General features: G+C 48.9%; 1 protein-coding gene across 1 annotated transcript; it reads right to left on the reverse strand.

Moving 5' to 3' along the window:
• Positions 1-465: 465 nt before the first annotated feature.
• FOXD1 (forkhead box D1) lies at positions 466-3,530 on the reverse strand. Its single transcript, XM_036311081.1, has one exon. It carries the CDS (start codon positions 3,036-3,038, stop codon positions 1,611-1,613), a length of 1,428 nt encoding a protein of 475 aa, XP_036166974.1. The 5' UTR covers positions 3,039-3,530; the 3' UTR covers positions 466-1,610.
• Positions 3,531-14,358: the final 10,828 nt, after the last annotated feature.

Consider the following 14,358-nt stretch of genomic DNA (forward strand, 5'->3'; position numbering starts at 1 on the left):
CCTGTTCAGGCATTTGAAAAACTGAATAAAGAGATTTTACTTACTCTGCAACTCACTGATATTAAGCATTTAAATTATGTTTTACACATGCCCTGGTTTTATTTGAAGCCCTCAGTAACATTCAGTCATCAAAAGTAGTTTCACATATCTTCAAGATCTAAAAATTGCCTGCAATAAGTTTAAAGAAAACATATAGAATTTGAAAAGGTATTATAAGTTATCTAAATTGTACAAATATAGTTAGTTCAATAAACACCTGATGCATTTTCATTTTTATTATTATTCATTTAAACCAGAATTTTGATGTTTGCACTTTAGGATAAAAACTTCTTTATGCAATTACTGGAATCTCTTCTGTTGAGAAAATAGTAGCTTTACTAGTAAATACCAGGACTTTCAAATACAACTTATTTTGAATATGTAAATACATAAAATATATTTGTATATATTTTCTTATTCGGGACTTTAAAGCTATTTAACTGATGATCATGTCTATTACATTTTTAAAACTAAAAACTGTCTATTTACTTGTAGTGTTTCTGTTACTATATAATACTATGTTGCAGAGTTTTTATAGACACATACAATATTGCGCTCAAACGTGAATGGGAACTGCTTGAAATGGGGAGCTCAAAAATAAAATGAAAAGTTCTATAAAATTATATCCTAGGGTAACAGTGGCTTTAATTTTCAATCTCCTTAATAATCATCAAAATGGAACAGAATGAGATTTGACAATGTTTACCAAAGTGACTTCTTTTATTTGTAGTCTTTTAAAAATAATTTCTGATCTCCTGCAATGAAGTTTTTGTTAAATTCTCTTTGAAAATAGCATTTGCCTTTTCTATAATGGGTTCGTTCCGACTTCTCTCACATAGAAATTTTTTAAAAAATAAAAAATAAAGCAAACTGAGAAGGGGACGACTGAAGCCAATTCTTTTGGTGGGTTTTCTTTGAAAAGTAAGCATTTTATTTCTGAAAAAGTGTAAAAATCTTACATTAGAATAGTACAATTGCCAGTAAAATTTACAATACTCCTTGTAAAGAATATGAAGTACAAAATAAAAGTTCCGCGTGTCTATTATGATACAAAACACAGGTTAAAATAAGAAAATTTTGACTTTTTTCCTTGTGTAAACATGTTTGTGTGTGTTTTTTTCCTTTTCATGAAAAAGTACACCAGACAAGTGTCCTCAAATAAAAACTATTGCTTTGCTGGCATTCTTCAGGACCTTTACTATTTCTGTATTCGTATTTTGAACATTATGGATTAATGCCTGGACCTGAGAATCTCTAGACCTCAAAAAGGCTTTAGAATGTTTAAGATTTCCCCAAAGTCAAGGAAGCCCCTGGTGCCTAGACCGGGCGGGCCCCCCAGCACCCTCTTCCTCCCCACCCGGGCCGGAGGCTGCAGCACCGGGCGACTTCGCATAAATACCAGGACCCGCGGAGCCAAAGGGCGCGCCGAGCTGCGGCCAAACAGTCTCCTCCGAGAATCCGCAGCGGCGAGGACGGGGTGCGAGGCCGGGAGGAGCGGACCGGACACCAGAGCCACCGAGGGGAGAAAAGGAGCGAGCCTACCTTCTTCCTCAAGCGCGCTAAGAGCGTTACTAACAATTGGAAATCCTAGCAGTAAAGTTCTCCACACTGGACAGGGCGGTCCCTTGGTGCAGAGTCCCCAGGGCGGCCGACGAGGAGACGGAGGAGGCGGCGGCGGCCGCGGCGGCCACAAGGGAGCGAGTGAGCGCGGCAGCGGGACCCACGGCCGCCTGAGCCGCGCAGCCGCCGCCGGGTCCGGGTCCGGGTCCGGGTCCGGGTCCGGGTCCGGGTCCGGGTCCGGGTCCGGGCGCGGGCGGCGTCACCACGGGCGAGGGCGAGGGCGAGGCCTGCGCGGCGGCGGCGGCCTGCGCGGCGGCGGCGGCGGCCGGGCCCAAGCTGCCCCCGATGATGCTCTCGATGGAGAAGGGCGAGCGCGCCAGGGCCGAGGCGCCGGGGCCGCCCGCCTTGGTCGCGGAGGTCGGCAGGGGCCCGGGCAAGGCGGCGCCGAGCGGGGGCGGCCGGTAGCCGAAGGCGGTCCGGGCCAGCTCGGCGGCCGCGCCGTGCGGGGGCGGCGGGGGCGGGGGCGAGTGCGGGTGGAAGGCGGCGGCGGCGGCGGCCGCGGCGGCCGCGAAGAGGGCGGAGGGCGGCGCGTAGGGCGGCAGCTGCAGGCCGTAGCCGCAGCCGTAGGGGCCGTAGCCGTAGGCGTGCGGGGGCGGGGGCGGCGCCGGCGGGAAGAGCGCTGCGGCGGCGACCGCCGGGTCGCCCGCGCCTCCCGCGCCCCCGGCGCCGCGGAGCAGCAGCGACTCGGCGGCGGCAGCGGCGTTGGGCGGGAGCAGCGGCTGCCGCTTGAAGCGCTTCCTCCGGCGCAGGAAGCTGCCGTTGTCGAACATGTCGGCGGACTCCGGGTCCAGCGTCCAGTAGTTGCCCTTGCCCGGGTTGCCGGGCTCGCGGGGGATCTTGACGAAGCAGTCGTTGAGCGAGAGGTTGTGGCGGATGCTGTTCTGCCAGGCGGGGAACTTCTCCCGGTAGTAGGGGAAGCGGCCGCTGATGAACTCGCAGATCTCGCTCAGCGTCAGCCGCTTCTTGGGGCTCTGCAGGATGGCCATGGTGATGAGCGCGATGTACGAGTAGGGCGGCTTCACCAGCGGGTTCTTGGGGCCGCCCGCGCCTCCGCCGCCCCCGCCGCCGCCCGCGCCGCCGCCCCCGCCGGCCCCGGGCCCCGCGGCCGGGGCTGGGCCCGGGGGCCCCGGGGAGCCTCCCGCCCGCGGGGCCAGTAGGATGTCCTCGTCGTCGTCCTCTTCCTCCAGGTCCTCCAGCTCGTCCTCGGCGTAGGAGCGGCGCCGCCGCGCGGGGACCGCCAGCCGGGGCCCCCCGCCGCCGCCGCCGCCGCCCTCGTCGTCCTCTTCCTCGTCGTCCTCGTCCTCGCCCTCCCCCACCACGTCGATGTCTGTCTCCTCGGCGAGGCCGGAGGCATCGGACATCTCCGCGCTCAGGGTCATCGCTGGCGCGCGGCGGCGGCGAGGTGGCGCATCGGGGCGCCGGGCTCCGGGCTCCCGCCGCGCCCCAGCCCTGGTCCCGGGCGGCGGGCCCGGCCCCGGGGCGCCACGCTGGGGGCGCTGCCGGCGCTCCGGCTGCGTGCGCTCCGGCGGCGGGGCCGGCGCGGCCGAGGCTGGCGCGGCGACTTTGTAACTCCTGCGCCGCCGCGGTCTCCCCGCGGCTCTGCGCTCCCTCGCTCTGCGCTCACCCGGCCGGGGAGGGGCACTTGACCTTCCCCTCCGAGCGCCCCTGGCCGGGTCCCTGGAGGAGGGGGTGGCGGGGCCCTGGGAGAGCTAGTCGGACGCCCGGGAGGGTGCGGAACCGAGAGTCTAGGGACAGAGCTCCGCGAGCCGAGGGCTGAGACCAGGAGAGGGCGGACCTTTGCTCCGCTTATAGCTGAAGGGAACCTGTCACATGGTGTGTACGTCAGAGCGCGGCCGAGGGAGCGCAGCAAAGCCTAGGAAACCGGCTCTGCTCAGAGAGAAAGTTCACCCGCAGGCGGGAGCGAGGGCTGGGAAGAGGGAGCAGGAGGCCCCCAGGTTCCTTGCCGCCAGGGCTGAGCCCTGGTTGACGGGCTGGCCCGCGGGGGTCTGGGCCCGCGGCGGGAGTCGGAGTTCCCCGCCTCCTCCTCTTCCGTGAGCGCTCAGCCCCACCTCCAGATGCGCTCTCTGGACTCGACCGTGCGACCGCTCCACGGCCTGCAGGAGCCGTGCAGCCCGGCACCGCGACACCCCCTCGTCTGCGGTGGTCCCTGGGGAATGGCTCTAAGGTCTGCTGGGTTGTCCCATCTCTCCTAGATTGGGCGAGCGCCCCCATCGAACCTGATGAGATCCCCCCCCACACCTCGTTTAAGCACAATAATTGTTTATTGACCTTTTAACCTGACTCCTTCAGTTCTTCTCCAAAGACGTTTGTTTCCCCCCATCTGTTAATAAAAATGCTGTTAGGGCGGCGTTTTAGTCACTGATCTGCAATTGAATGCTCTAGAAATGTGACAGCTAAACTAAACCACTCTAATGAGAGGACCTGAAAATTTTAGTGGGAATAAAGAAAGCAATGATTGAATGCAGAGAAGAAATAGAAACACTTAATGAAAAACCGAATACACACACAAAAAAAATTCAAAAAAAGTTTTTGTACCTAGAAACTGAAAGTCTTTTCATAATGGGGGAAGGGACTCTCTAGTTATAGGTAAGAGGAACTTCCTACTCAACACTTCACAGTAATCTCCAAATACTTAAATTACTGTAATGTATACAAACATCTCTACTCAGGTGGGCTTCATAATAGAAACTATCATGATAGATAAAAATTTTCAGACATTTTTAAATGTGTTTTTTTAATCCACTAAGTATTTCCAATAGCTACTGGTGAAAAGAATTGAAATTAAAAAAAAAAAAAGACTCGAGTTCTAGTCAACTCAATTTTTCTTTTCAGGTGACAGTAAGCAAATATTCAAATATGATTCTATTTTAAGTATACCTATGTTTGTCACCAACTCCAATCATTTTGGCTAGTGAAAAATTATAATAGCTGTGAATTCACACTCCCATAGCAATACTTTTTGGATTTGGGCATTTCCTGAAACACTTCTATTTCAAAGTGGGGAACTTGCCTCAAATTTCTGGCTTTCTAATTAAAATGACAACTTGACAAGAACTGAGAATCAAAACTCAATGGCTTTCTGTAAGAACAATCATCATCTACCCTTGTGTACATCGTTTTATCGACCAAGTACTTTGCACATTTTGAAACGTTTCACTATTCCCCTTATCAATCACAGAGCCTCAAAAATAAACTATTCCCCCATTTAAGACTTCTTTTTAAATCGAGTTTTTGTTGCTGAGAACAGCTACCAACCAGTTACACTTACAAATGACCCATGAAGTTCATCATAGATTTGAAAGATCTATGAGAATGTCTCAAAGTTCTAAATAAATTATTTTTCACTTGATATATGGCTGAACCATTTAATTATTGTAATGGGGTTTAGGATTAACCTGAGCCAACATTAATCAGCACTATTAATCAGGCATTACATTGCTTTGTTGTTGTAGCCAGGAGTCCTTACCAAGGAGTTCACTTTTACGTTTGAAAGTTTCAGTTGTGTAAGTACTGCTCAGCCCATTTCTAAATAAACACCATGATTTTCGTTGGACTGGGGGTTGGTGTGTGGCAAAGTAAAGATGAAACGGAGAGGAAGAATTTGTTCGCCGACCATTAGTTACTTTAGAATCTAAAGTTACAGCCCTCCTTCTGCTGTTACCGCTGCCCTGAACTTGTCGGGCCAAGAAGTTCTGTTTATAACTGTCTGAAGGTCCCTCCCCAAAGGGTTAAGGGGCTCTTCCCTGAAAACTTTTTTTTTAGAAAGTGGCAAATTATCTTCTGACTATTCAGGAGAAAGTGTTGGGATTTACTGAAGGTCAGAGCGAAAGATCAACCCAGGAAGACCGCTGCAGGGACAGAGTGTTACCCGAGATTTGGGTGAGCTTTTCTAAAGCCCCGCATTTGGGCAGTCCACTTGCTTTGTTTGTTTTAGTTAAGCTACACATTTGTATGTGATTTTTAGCTCTGCGCTCGTAAAAGTCCCCCAGCGCGGAGACCCAAGCGTTTCGTTTCCCCCCGCGCCCCCCCCCCCCGTCCCCCACCCCCCGCTCTGCCCCGTTCGCCCCCCCCCCCCTTGTCCCCTACCTCATTGCCCTCCCTCCCTACGAGCACCCAGCTCTCAACCGAGGCTGGGAACGCCACCCCGCCCTCAAGCAAGTACGAGGCACGAGAAACATTTCCGTGAAGCGGGCCGGGGACCACACGTTGACCCCGGTCCTGCGCGTCCTGCCGGCGTGGACGCAGGAATTGGCGGGGCGCCTACGGGGCCGGAGGAGACCGCGTGGGGGAGGGCTGCCCCCTGGCGGTGGCAAGGCGCTGCTCTGGTCCAGGCTCTAGCCGGGATCCTGAGCTCGCCAAGATTCATTCCCACCGAGCTGTTTCGTTTTGTTTTGTTTTTTTTCCTTTCTTTTATTTGCCTGCCTGCCTGCCTGCCCTCCCCCACCCCCACCCCCACCCCTTTTTTTTTCTTTTTTGCGTTTCTTGCGCTACCAGGCTTCGGTCGGTTTGGGCGCTCCAGGAGCCCCTGAGGTTTTACCAGAATTGTGCGCGGGAGGAGTGGCCACTCAGCCAGTTACCCTGGCCCCTGACCGAGGCTCCGTGAGATCCAGGGACCTCCTCAGATGGGCGGAGGCTGGTGGAGACCTGGGGTGTAAGCTCCCGGGACGGAAACCCACGTGACTCCTCTCTGGGCTGTCCCCGTTTTATGTCATATAGCGCAGCCCAGGACTGACCCATGAACATGAACCTGAATGTGTTTCCAAATGGCAGATACTTTGGGCGGCGTCCCTCCCCAAAGAGTCATTCCACAAGCCTGTACTGAGATGCTACTTTGTGGCTGGCATTAGGCTCTGGAGAGAGAAAGCAGAAAACAGCAGTCCCTGGTGTGAGGGTACTCACCGTCTCAGGGGGGAGCCGGGGAGATAGATCATTGTTATGTCCAATAGTGCTTTCTGCTAGTAAGTCCCCTGGCTGAAAGTGAGCGGTGCCCCAGGACCCCTGCCCAGTTGTCTGTTCCATTCTTTCCTCTGCGCTGCCCTCTATTGTGGCTGTACCTTCTCTTTTTAAATTCAAACATCTGAAGACCAAAAAGAGCTCCTTGCTTTTGTTTGTTTGTTTGTGGTGTGCTAAAATATACGTAGAATAAAATTTACCAATTTAAGTGTACAGTTCAGTCATGAAGTACATTCACATAGGTGCAACCATCAGCACTATGTCTAGAATTTTTCCATCATCCCAAACTGAGACTCTGCACCCATTAAAGAATAACTCCCATTGCCCCCACCCCACTCCACCCCCCAGCTCCTTGGCAACCATGATTCTGCTTCTCCTCTCTGTAACTCTGACTACTCTGGATATCTCATATGAGTGGAATCATTACAATATTTGTCCTTTGTGTCTGGCTTATTTAATTTAGCATCATGTCTTCAAGGTTCAACCACGTTGTAGCATGTGGCAGAATTTCATTCCTTTTAGGCTGAAAAACATCCCACTGTGTGTATGTTCCACATTTTGTTTACCTGCTCACCCATTGATGGACATTTGGATTGTTTCCTCCTTTTTTGTTTGTCTTGGACCTCCACTCACCCAGCTCTTTGTAACACTGCAATGCAGTAGGCTCTCAGTAGAAGTCTGCTCATGTTCCTATACCCTTTCACCTCAGCACCCTCGAAGGGACCCCATTACCCTAACAGAGCACGCACACCAGTGAAGTCACAGCAACGGTTTCTGCCGTGCCTGTCTGAATTTGTAACCTCCACTTGCTTATAGTTCTGAGACCTTCAGACTCAGACTCTGGACATTATGTTTCATTTTAAAAAGTACAACTTAAAACTTCACCAAAATTAGCTCCAGGTGGCCTTGTGGCCATCCCCCAAGCACATGCTTTTCACATCATTTTTATGCCGCATTATCTGTCTTGATTCTTGCGGGCCCAAGATGGCCTTAACCGTTGTCTCTGGCCGCCCAGGGCCCTCCACTGGCATTCTCCTGTGCTGTAATACTACCTGCCATGAGCGTTGCTCCACACATGCCACTAAACTAATTTCGAGGTCACAATAACTGGTGAAGCGGGTGCCTCCAAATGACGGCTGAGGAAACAGGAGTGGGGAGCTGCTGCTAGCTGTCGTGGAGGTCTCAGCAGCGGAGAGAGCCTTCCTTCATCGTGTTCCAGTTCCAGAAGCCTCTCCCAGTGCAGTCCACCAACACCATGGGCCACGCTCCTCCCCCGCCCCCCCCCCCGCCCCCCAACCTGTGCTTCATGGCTAGTTAGGTGGTCTGAAAATAAGTTTAAAACATGGTATTACTGGCTGATAGTGCAAGATGGTACCTCTCCCAGAAGTATGTACATTTTAACCTGGGGATTCTGTAAATAAAATGCCTTTAATCTAGTTTCAAATGGTGGGTCTTTAGGCAGTGTAGTTGGGAGGTGAGATTCCTCCGTGAAGAAGCTATTTTAGTGGCCTCCTGGGTCTCACTAGGCAGCCTGTGCTTGCACAACAGCTCCTTAAACAAGCATTTCATGGCCTGGGCAGGATTCAGAAATCCTCAAGAATTCAGAATGTCAGCAAAGGTCTAAATCTGTGTTTTATAACAGCACAATTATTTACATGGACTCAGGCATTTCCATTACCACAATCAACTTGGACTAGCCCTCTCACCCCAACACATACCAACACAGGGACTTATTTAGCTCTGATCTCACTGGTTTGCAGTGGCACACATTTATATTTTGTACTCCAAAATCAAAAGCTCAAAAGGTTTCTTTTAAAAAAAATTTTCTGTCTTTTAAAAAATGCAATATTATTTTGTATTAGTTCAATAATTCCAGTACCCACCTGGCACCATACATAGTTATTACAATATTATTGACTATATTCCCTATGTTATACTTTACATCCCCATGACTATTTTGCAACTATCAATTTGTATTTCTCCCCCTCCCCCCCGCCTCCACCCCCCATTGATTTCAGAGAGGAAGGGAGATAGAGAGAAACATCAATGATGAGAGAGAATTATTGATTAGCTGCCTCTTGCACCCCCCCTACTGGGGGGGTGTCGGGCCCTCAACTAGGCATGTGCCCTTGCCTGGAATGGAACCTGGGACCCATTAGTCCGCAGGCCAACACTCTATCCACTGAGCCAAACCGGCTAGCGCCCAATTTGTATTTCTTAATCCCTTCACCTTTTCATCCAGCCTCCCTACCTCTCCCCTATGGCAACCATTGGTTCGTTCTATGTGTCTATGAGTCTGTTTCAGTTTTGTAGTTCATGTATATTTGTTTTTTAGATTCCACATACAAGTGAAACCACATGGTGTTTGTCTTTCTGACTGACTTATTATACTTAGCATAATATCCTCTAGGTTCATCTATGCTGTTGCAAATGTTAAAATTTCATTCTTTTTTATGGCTGAGCAATATTCCATTGTATATGTGTACCACTGCTTTTTACCCACATGTCTGTTGATAGGCACTTGGCTTGCTTCTATAGCTTGACTATAGAAGCAATGAACATAGGGGTGCATATATTCTTTAGAATTACTGTTTTTGGTTGTTTCTTTTTTTGTTTGGATATGTATGCAGTTCCATTTCTAAGGTTTGATGACCCTCCATACTGTTTTACATAGTGGCTGACCAATCTGCATTCCCACCAACAATGCATTAGGGCTCTCTTTACTCCACATCCTCACCAACATTTATTGTTTTTTTATTTATTGATGATAGCCAGTAGGTGAGGTGATAGCTCATTGTGGTTTTAATTTGCATCTCTCTGATAGTGACATTGAGCAACTCTTCATATGTCTACTGGCCATCTCCAGAAGTGTCTCTTCTCCAAAGTGTCAGATCCTCTCCCTGTTTTAAGTTGGGTTGTTTTTGGGGGGTGTTGGTGTTGAGTTATATGAATTCTTTATAAATTTTGGATATGAGTTCCTTATCTGATGTATATTGGCGAATATGTTATTCCATTCAGTAGGTTGTCTTTTCATTTTGTTGATGGTTTCCTTTGCTGTACAAAAATGTTTTTGTTTGATGTAGTCCCATTTTTTGTTGTTGTTGTTAACCCTCACCCACGGATTTTTTCCATTGATTTTTAGGGAGAGTAGAAGAGAGAGCGAAAGACATAGAGAAACATTGATGCGAGAGAAACACATCGATTGGTTGCCTCCTGCACGGCCCCACCAGGGCCCAGGCCAGGGAGGAGCCTGCAACCTAGGTACATGCTCTTGACCAGAATGGAACTATGTTATTGATATTTTATTGATATTTTACAGAGAGGAAGAGAGAGGGATAGAGCGTTAGAAACATCGATGAGAGAGAAACACCAATCAGCTGCCTCCTGCACACCTCCCACTAGGGATGTGCCCGCAACCAAGGTACATGCCCTTGACCGGAATCAAACCTGGGACCTTTCAGTCCAGAGGCCAACGCTCTATCCACTGAGCCAAACCAGTCAGGGCTCCATTGGTATTTTGATAGAAATTTTATTGAATCTATAGGTTACTTTGGGAAGTATGGGCATTATTTTATATTGGTTTTTAGAGAGAGAGGAGGGAAGAAGGAGAAACATTGATGTGAGAGTGAAACATCAATTGGCTGCCTCATACCAGTACATGCCCTCTACTGAGGATCGAGCCTGCAACTGGGTATGTGCCCTGACAGGGAATCAAACCAGCAAACTTTTAGTGCACAGGACAACACCCAATCAACTGAGCCACCCTGGCCATGGAATGGACATTTTAATGATGTTTTCTTCCTATCCATGAGCATGGTATATGCTTTTACTTATTTGTACCTTCTTCAGTGTCTTATAATTTTCTGAGCATAGGTCTTTTACCTCCTTGGTAATATGTATTCCTAGGTATTTTATTTTTTATGCCATTGTAAATGGCATTGTTTTCTTTGTTTCCTATTGGTAGTTCATTATTGGTGTATAAAAATGCAACCAATTTTTGAATATTTATTTTGTATCTTGCTACTTTACTGAATTCACTTATTATTCCAGTAGTTTTTTGGTGGAATCTTTAGAGTTTTCTATACACAATATCCTGTCATCTGTAAATAAGGACAGTTTTACTTCTTCCTTTCCAATTTGGATGTTTCTTATTTTTTCTCCTTTACTTCAGTTATTTTTATATTTTTGTTTTTTATATATGTGTGTGTGTACTGGGTTACTGTGTAAAATGAATCACTTAATGTGGGTCACAATAAAAACGTTTGAAAGCTACTGTTTTAAAAGAACACATTTGTCACACTTTTGCTATTATTTTCTAACTTCTCTGGGACTTTGCTCACTAATGATGATCTTTCTCGCTTAACTCATCTCAGCTTACAAACATGTTCCAACCCCTTGTAGCTAAAAATAAAAAACAAGCAAAGATGCTCCTCTCTTCTGTGCCAATGCGAACTAGTGCCCTCTCTCCCCTTCCTTTCACCACCTAATTTTTCAGAAGTCTGGTTTGTCCCCGTTGCTCCCATGTCATCTCAGGCTTACATACACATTCCTTCTGTTTGACACCTAGGGTCTGAGGAACACGGTTCCTCAGTGCAGGTGGGTCATGTCTTCTTTCCTGACTGTGCTCAGGAGGCATCAGACACAGCTTGTGAGGGAGTCAGGTTGGCAGTGCTGCCTGATTTGGTTGAGATTTCAGAATCTGGTTCTCAGTCTCCTCTTCTGGAATAGCCAATGCTTCTCACCCCATGACAGGTTTAGCATTTTTGTTTTTCTTTCCTAGACCCTGTGCCCCAAATGAGGAAAGTACTGCTCTATGGGCCCTGTGATTCCTCCTCTGCCGCAGGCATACTGCACTAACCTTACTAATGAACTCTCAGCCATTTCAGTTGTTCTGAAAATCCTGTTCTCACTCCTGAGTCACTGCTCTGTGTTCTGTACAGTTTATGTGAAGCTCGTTCATTAGGGGTCTATTAAATTGACTCAGGGCAGGATCACCTATTTTTCCTGATTGACATCTGGACCTAATGTCACGGAAGGCCATGAAAGGTGAGGGCCATCGTCTAGGAGCTAAGGTCCCCAGTGGTTCCAACAAAAGCATCAGCTGTATCAGATAAAATTTTGTGAACAAGGATAATTTTAAAGACAGTGCCCAATACTATGTAACAAGTTATCCAAAATTTAGTGGCTTGAAACAAACATTTTATTATGTGCACAATCCCTGTGAGTCAGGAATTCACAAGGGGGATAAAGGGATTGATACATCTATGTACCACAATATTTGGGGATTCAACGAAGTGGGGTAGAAAAAATAGTGGGGTAGAGAGTTACCTAGTTACCCCACAAACCATGAGGCTAACCTCCACATTGCCTTTTCAGTACTGCTCATTCTTGACACGTGGCTTTACCTAACCACGTTTCTCCTGGTCAGCCTTTCCCTTCCTGCTCACCTGGGGAGCACACAGCACAGGGCCTACCCACACCTACAGAATTAGAGTGCCTGGAGATGAGGCCCAGGAATTTGTTTTGGAAGTTCCCCCATGTAATTAGGCTGATCCAGTAGGTTTGTCAAATATAGGGCTGTGTGATCAAATTCAGATTCCTTAAACTTAGCCTAAAAAGGCCCTCACCTCTCCCCAACTCTGCAGTCACATCCCCTGTCACTTCCCACTTCATGATTCCCCATTAATAATCCTGAACTACCAGTAGCTCATAATACCCGACATGCTGCTTCACTCCACTTGCTGGGCCCTTGTCCAGGCCGCAACCCTCCTCCCACCTCAACTGCCAACCTATTTTCCCTCCAAAATCCAGCTCCCATGTCTGCTTCCCTAACTACTTCACTTCCACCCCCGTCCAGAATTCGTCCTTCTCTGTCCTGTATTCCGATGGTACCTCATTCACACAGCATATTAGCACACAGTGGGGAGATAGCTACCTCTTCCCTGCGAGAGTGTGATCCACCTGAAGGCGGTTGCCATCTTCACTTTAGCATTCTCAGCATCTAACCCCAGGCTGAATTAAATTAGAAGAAGCTGCTTCTGTGGGTTAAATGGAATCCTTTGTCAAGGAGGGCTCCATATTCCTCTATTCAGTCAGGCTGCTGTGTGTTTTGTTAACCTACCTGACCCTGACATAATCAGGGAGGTTTCCTTTCAGCGTTTAGCATAGTACACACTAGCTCTTTCCCTCAGCAAGAAAGCAGATCTAAGTAAGAAAATAGATTTCACCCGCTGGTGCAACAGACTCAAAGGGCATTAGCATCCAATAAAAAAGCATCCAAACCAACGCCCTGCTGCCTCTCCTGGCATGGACACTTGTGTTCCCTCCTTCATCCCTCTAATATTCATGCTCTGGTTTCACATCCTGGACAACAGGGGCCAACATTTGCTTCGTATTTCCTGCCTTCTCCCGGTTACCTCTCCTTTGCTTGGAACTTTGACCAAGACTGCAGCTGCAGCCCATAACTGACTCTCCCAATGTAATGCCTCCAGTTTCCAGCCAATAAAAGCGTCACAGATTATATAAAAACTCAGTCCCACCAAGAGCTTTGGTAGCATTCATCTGGAGACCCAGGATGTGGTATTGTCCAACATTCCCATGGCTGAAGTCCTTGCTTCTTGCTCTGGCTGGTCTCTGGGGGATGGCAAGATGACACCGCATTGGTTCTCTGACTTAGGGTGCATCCACATCACCGAAGGACTGTTATGTGTTGCTGCGCCCCAACCCTAGAAGTGCTGATTCAGTGGCTGTGAAGTGCAGTCCGAGAATTTCAAAAAAGCTCCCAGGTGATGCTCCAAGGACCAGACTTTGAGAACCACTGTGGTAGAGAGTGTCTGGAGGGTGGACCAAGTTATTACTGGCTTGTTAAGTCTAAATAGTGGTTCTCAAACTTGGCTACATATTAGAGTCCCACTGCACGGATTCGTACACAGGTGGGGTCCCTCAGCCTGGTTGGAGGTCAGGGCCTATCGGGGCGTCTCGCCCAGTCACAATCAGGGCTGATCGGGAATGTGTCGGGAAGAATCAGTATGTTTAAAAGCTTCCCAAGTGCTTCCAGTGTGCAGGCAAATGTGAGAACCAGCAGGGGGGTGGGTGGGGGAGGGTGGGGAGGGGTAATGGAGGTGGGGGAGGGGTAGGAGGGCCGCAGGAGAGGAGGTTGGCTGGGGGAGGGGCTGCAGGGGGAGGGGCTGCAGGAGGTTGGCCAGCCAGTGGGAGGGGAGGGGCTGCGGGCAGTTAGCCAGCTCAGGGGAGGGGCTGCAGGAAGTTGGCTGGCTCGGGGGAGGTACCATGGGAGGTTGGCCAGACACGGGAGGTTGGCTGTGGAAGCACACTGACCACCAGGGGGCAGCTCCTGCATTGAGCATCTGCCCCATTGTGGTCAGTGCACGTTATAGCGACTGGTCAACCTGTCATTCGGTCATAATGGTCGCTTAGGCTTTTATATATATAGATACAAGAATCAGCTGGTGAGATTTATTTTTTTATTGTTTTAAATATTTTAAATACTTTTATTGATTTCAGAGAGGAAGGGTGAGGGAGATAAAAACATCAATGATGAGAGAGAATGATTGATCAGCTGCCTCCTGCATGCCCCCTACTGGGGATTGAGCTCAAAACCTGGGCATGTGCCCTTGACTGGAATCTAACCCGGGACCCTTCAGTCTGCAGGCCAACGTTCTATCCACCAAGCCAAACTGGCCAGGGCACCTGGGGAGATTTAAAAAT

Source organism: Myotis myotis, unplaced genomic scaffold, assembly GCF_014108235.1.
Source record: "Myotis myotis isolate mMyoMyo1 unplaced genomic scaffold, mMyoMyo1.p scaffold_m19_p_5, whole genome shotgun sequence".
NCBI classification, from domain to species: domain Eukaryota; kingdom Metazoa; phylum Chordata; class Mammalia; order Chiroptera; family Vespertilionidae; genus Myotis; species Myotis myotis.

Excerpts from the sequence above, each read along its gene's own strand:
- FOXD1 (XM_036311081.1), bottom strand. The coding sequence starts at position 3,038 with ATGACCCTGAGCGCGGAGATGTCCGATGCCTCCGGCCTCGCCGAGGAG.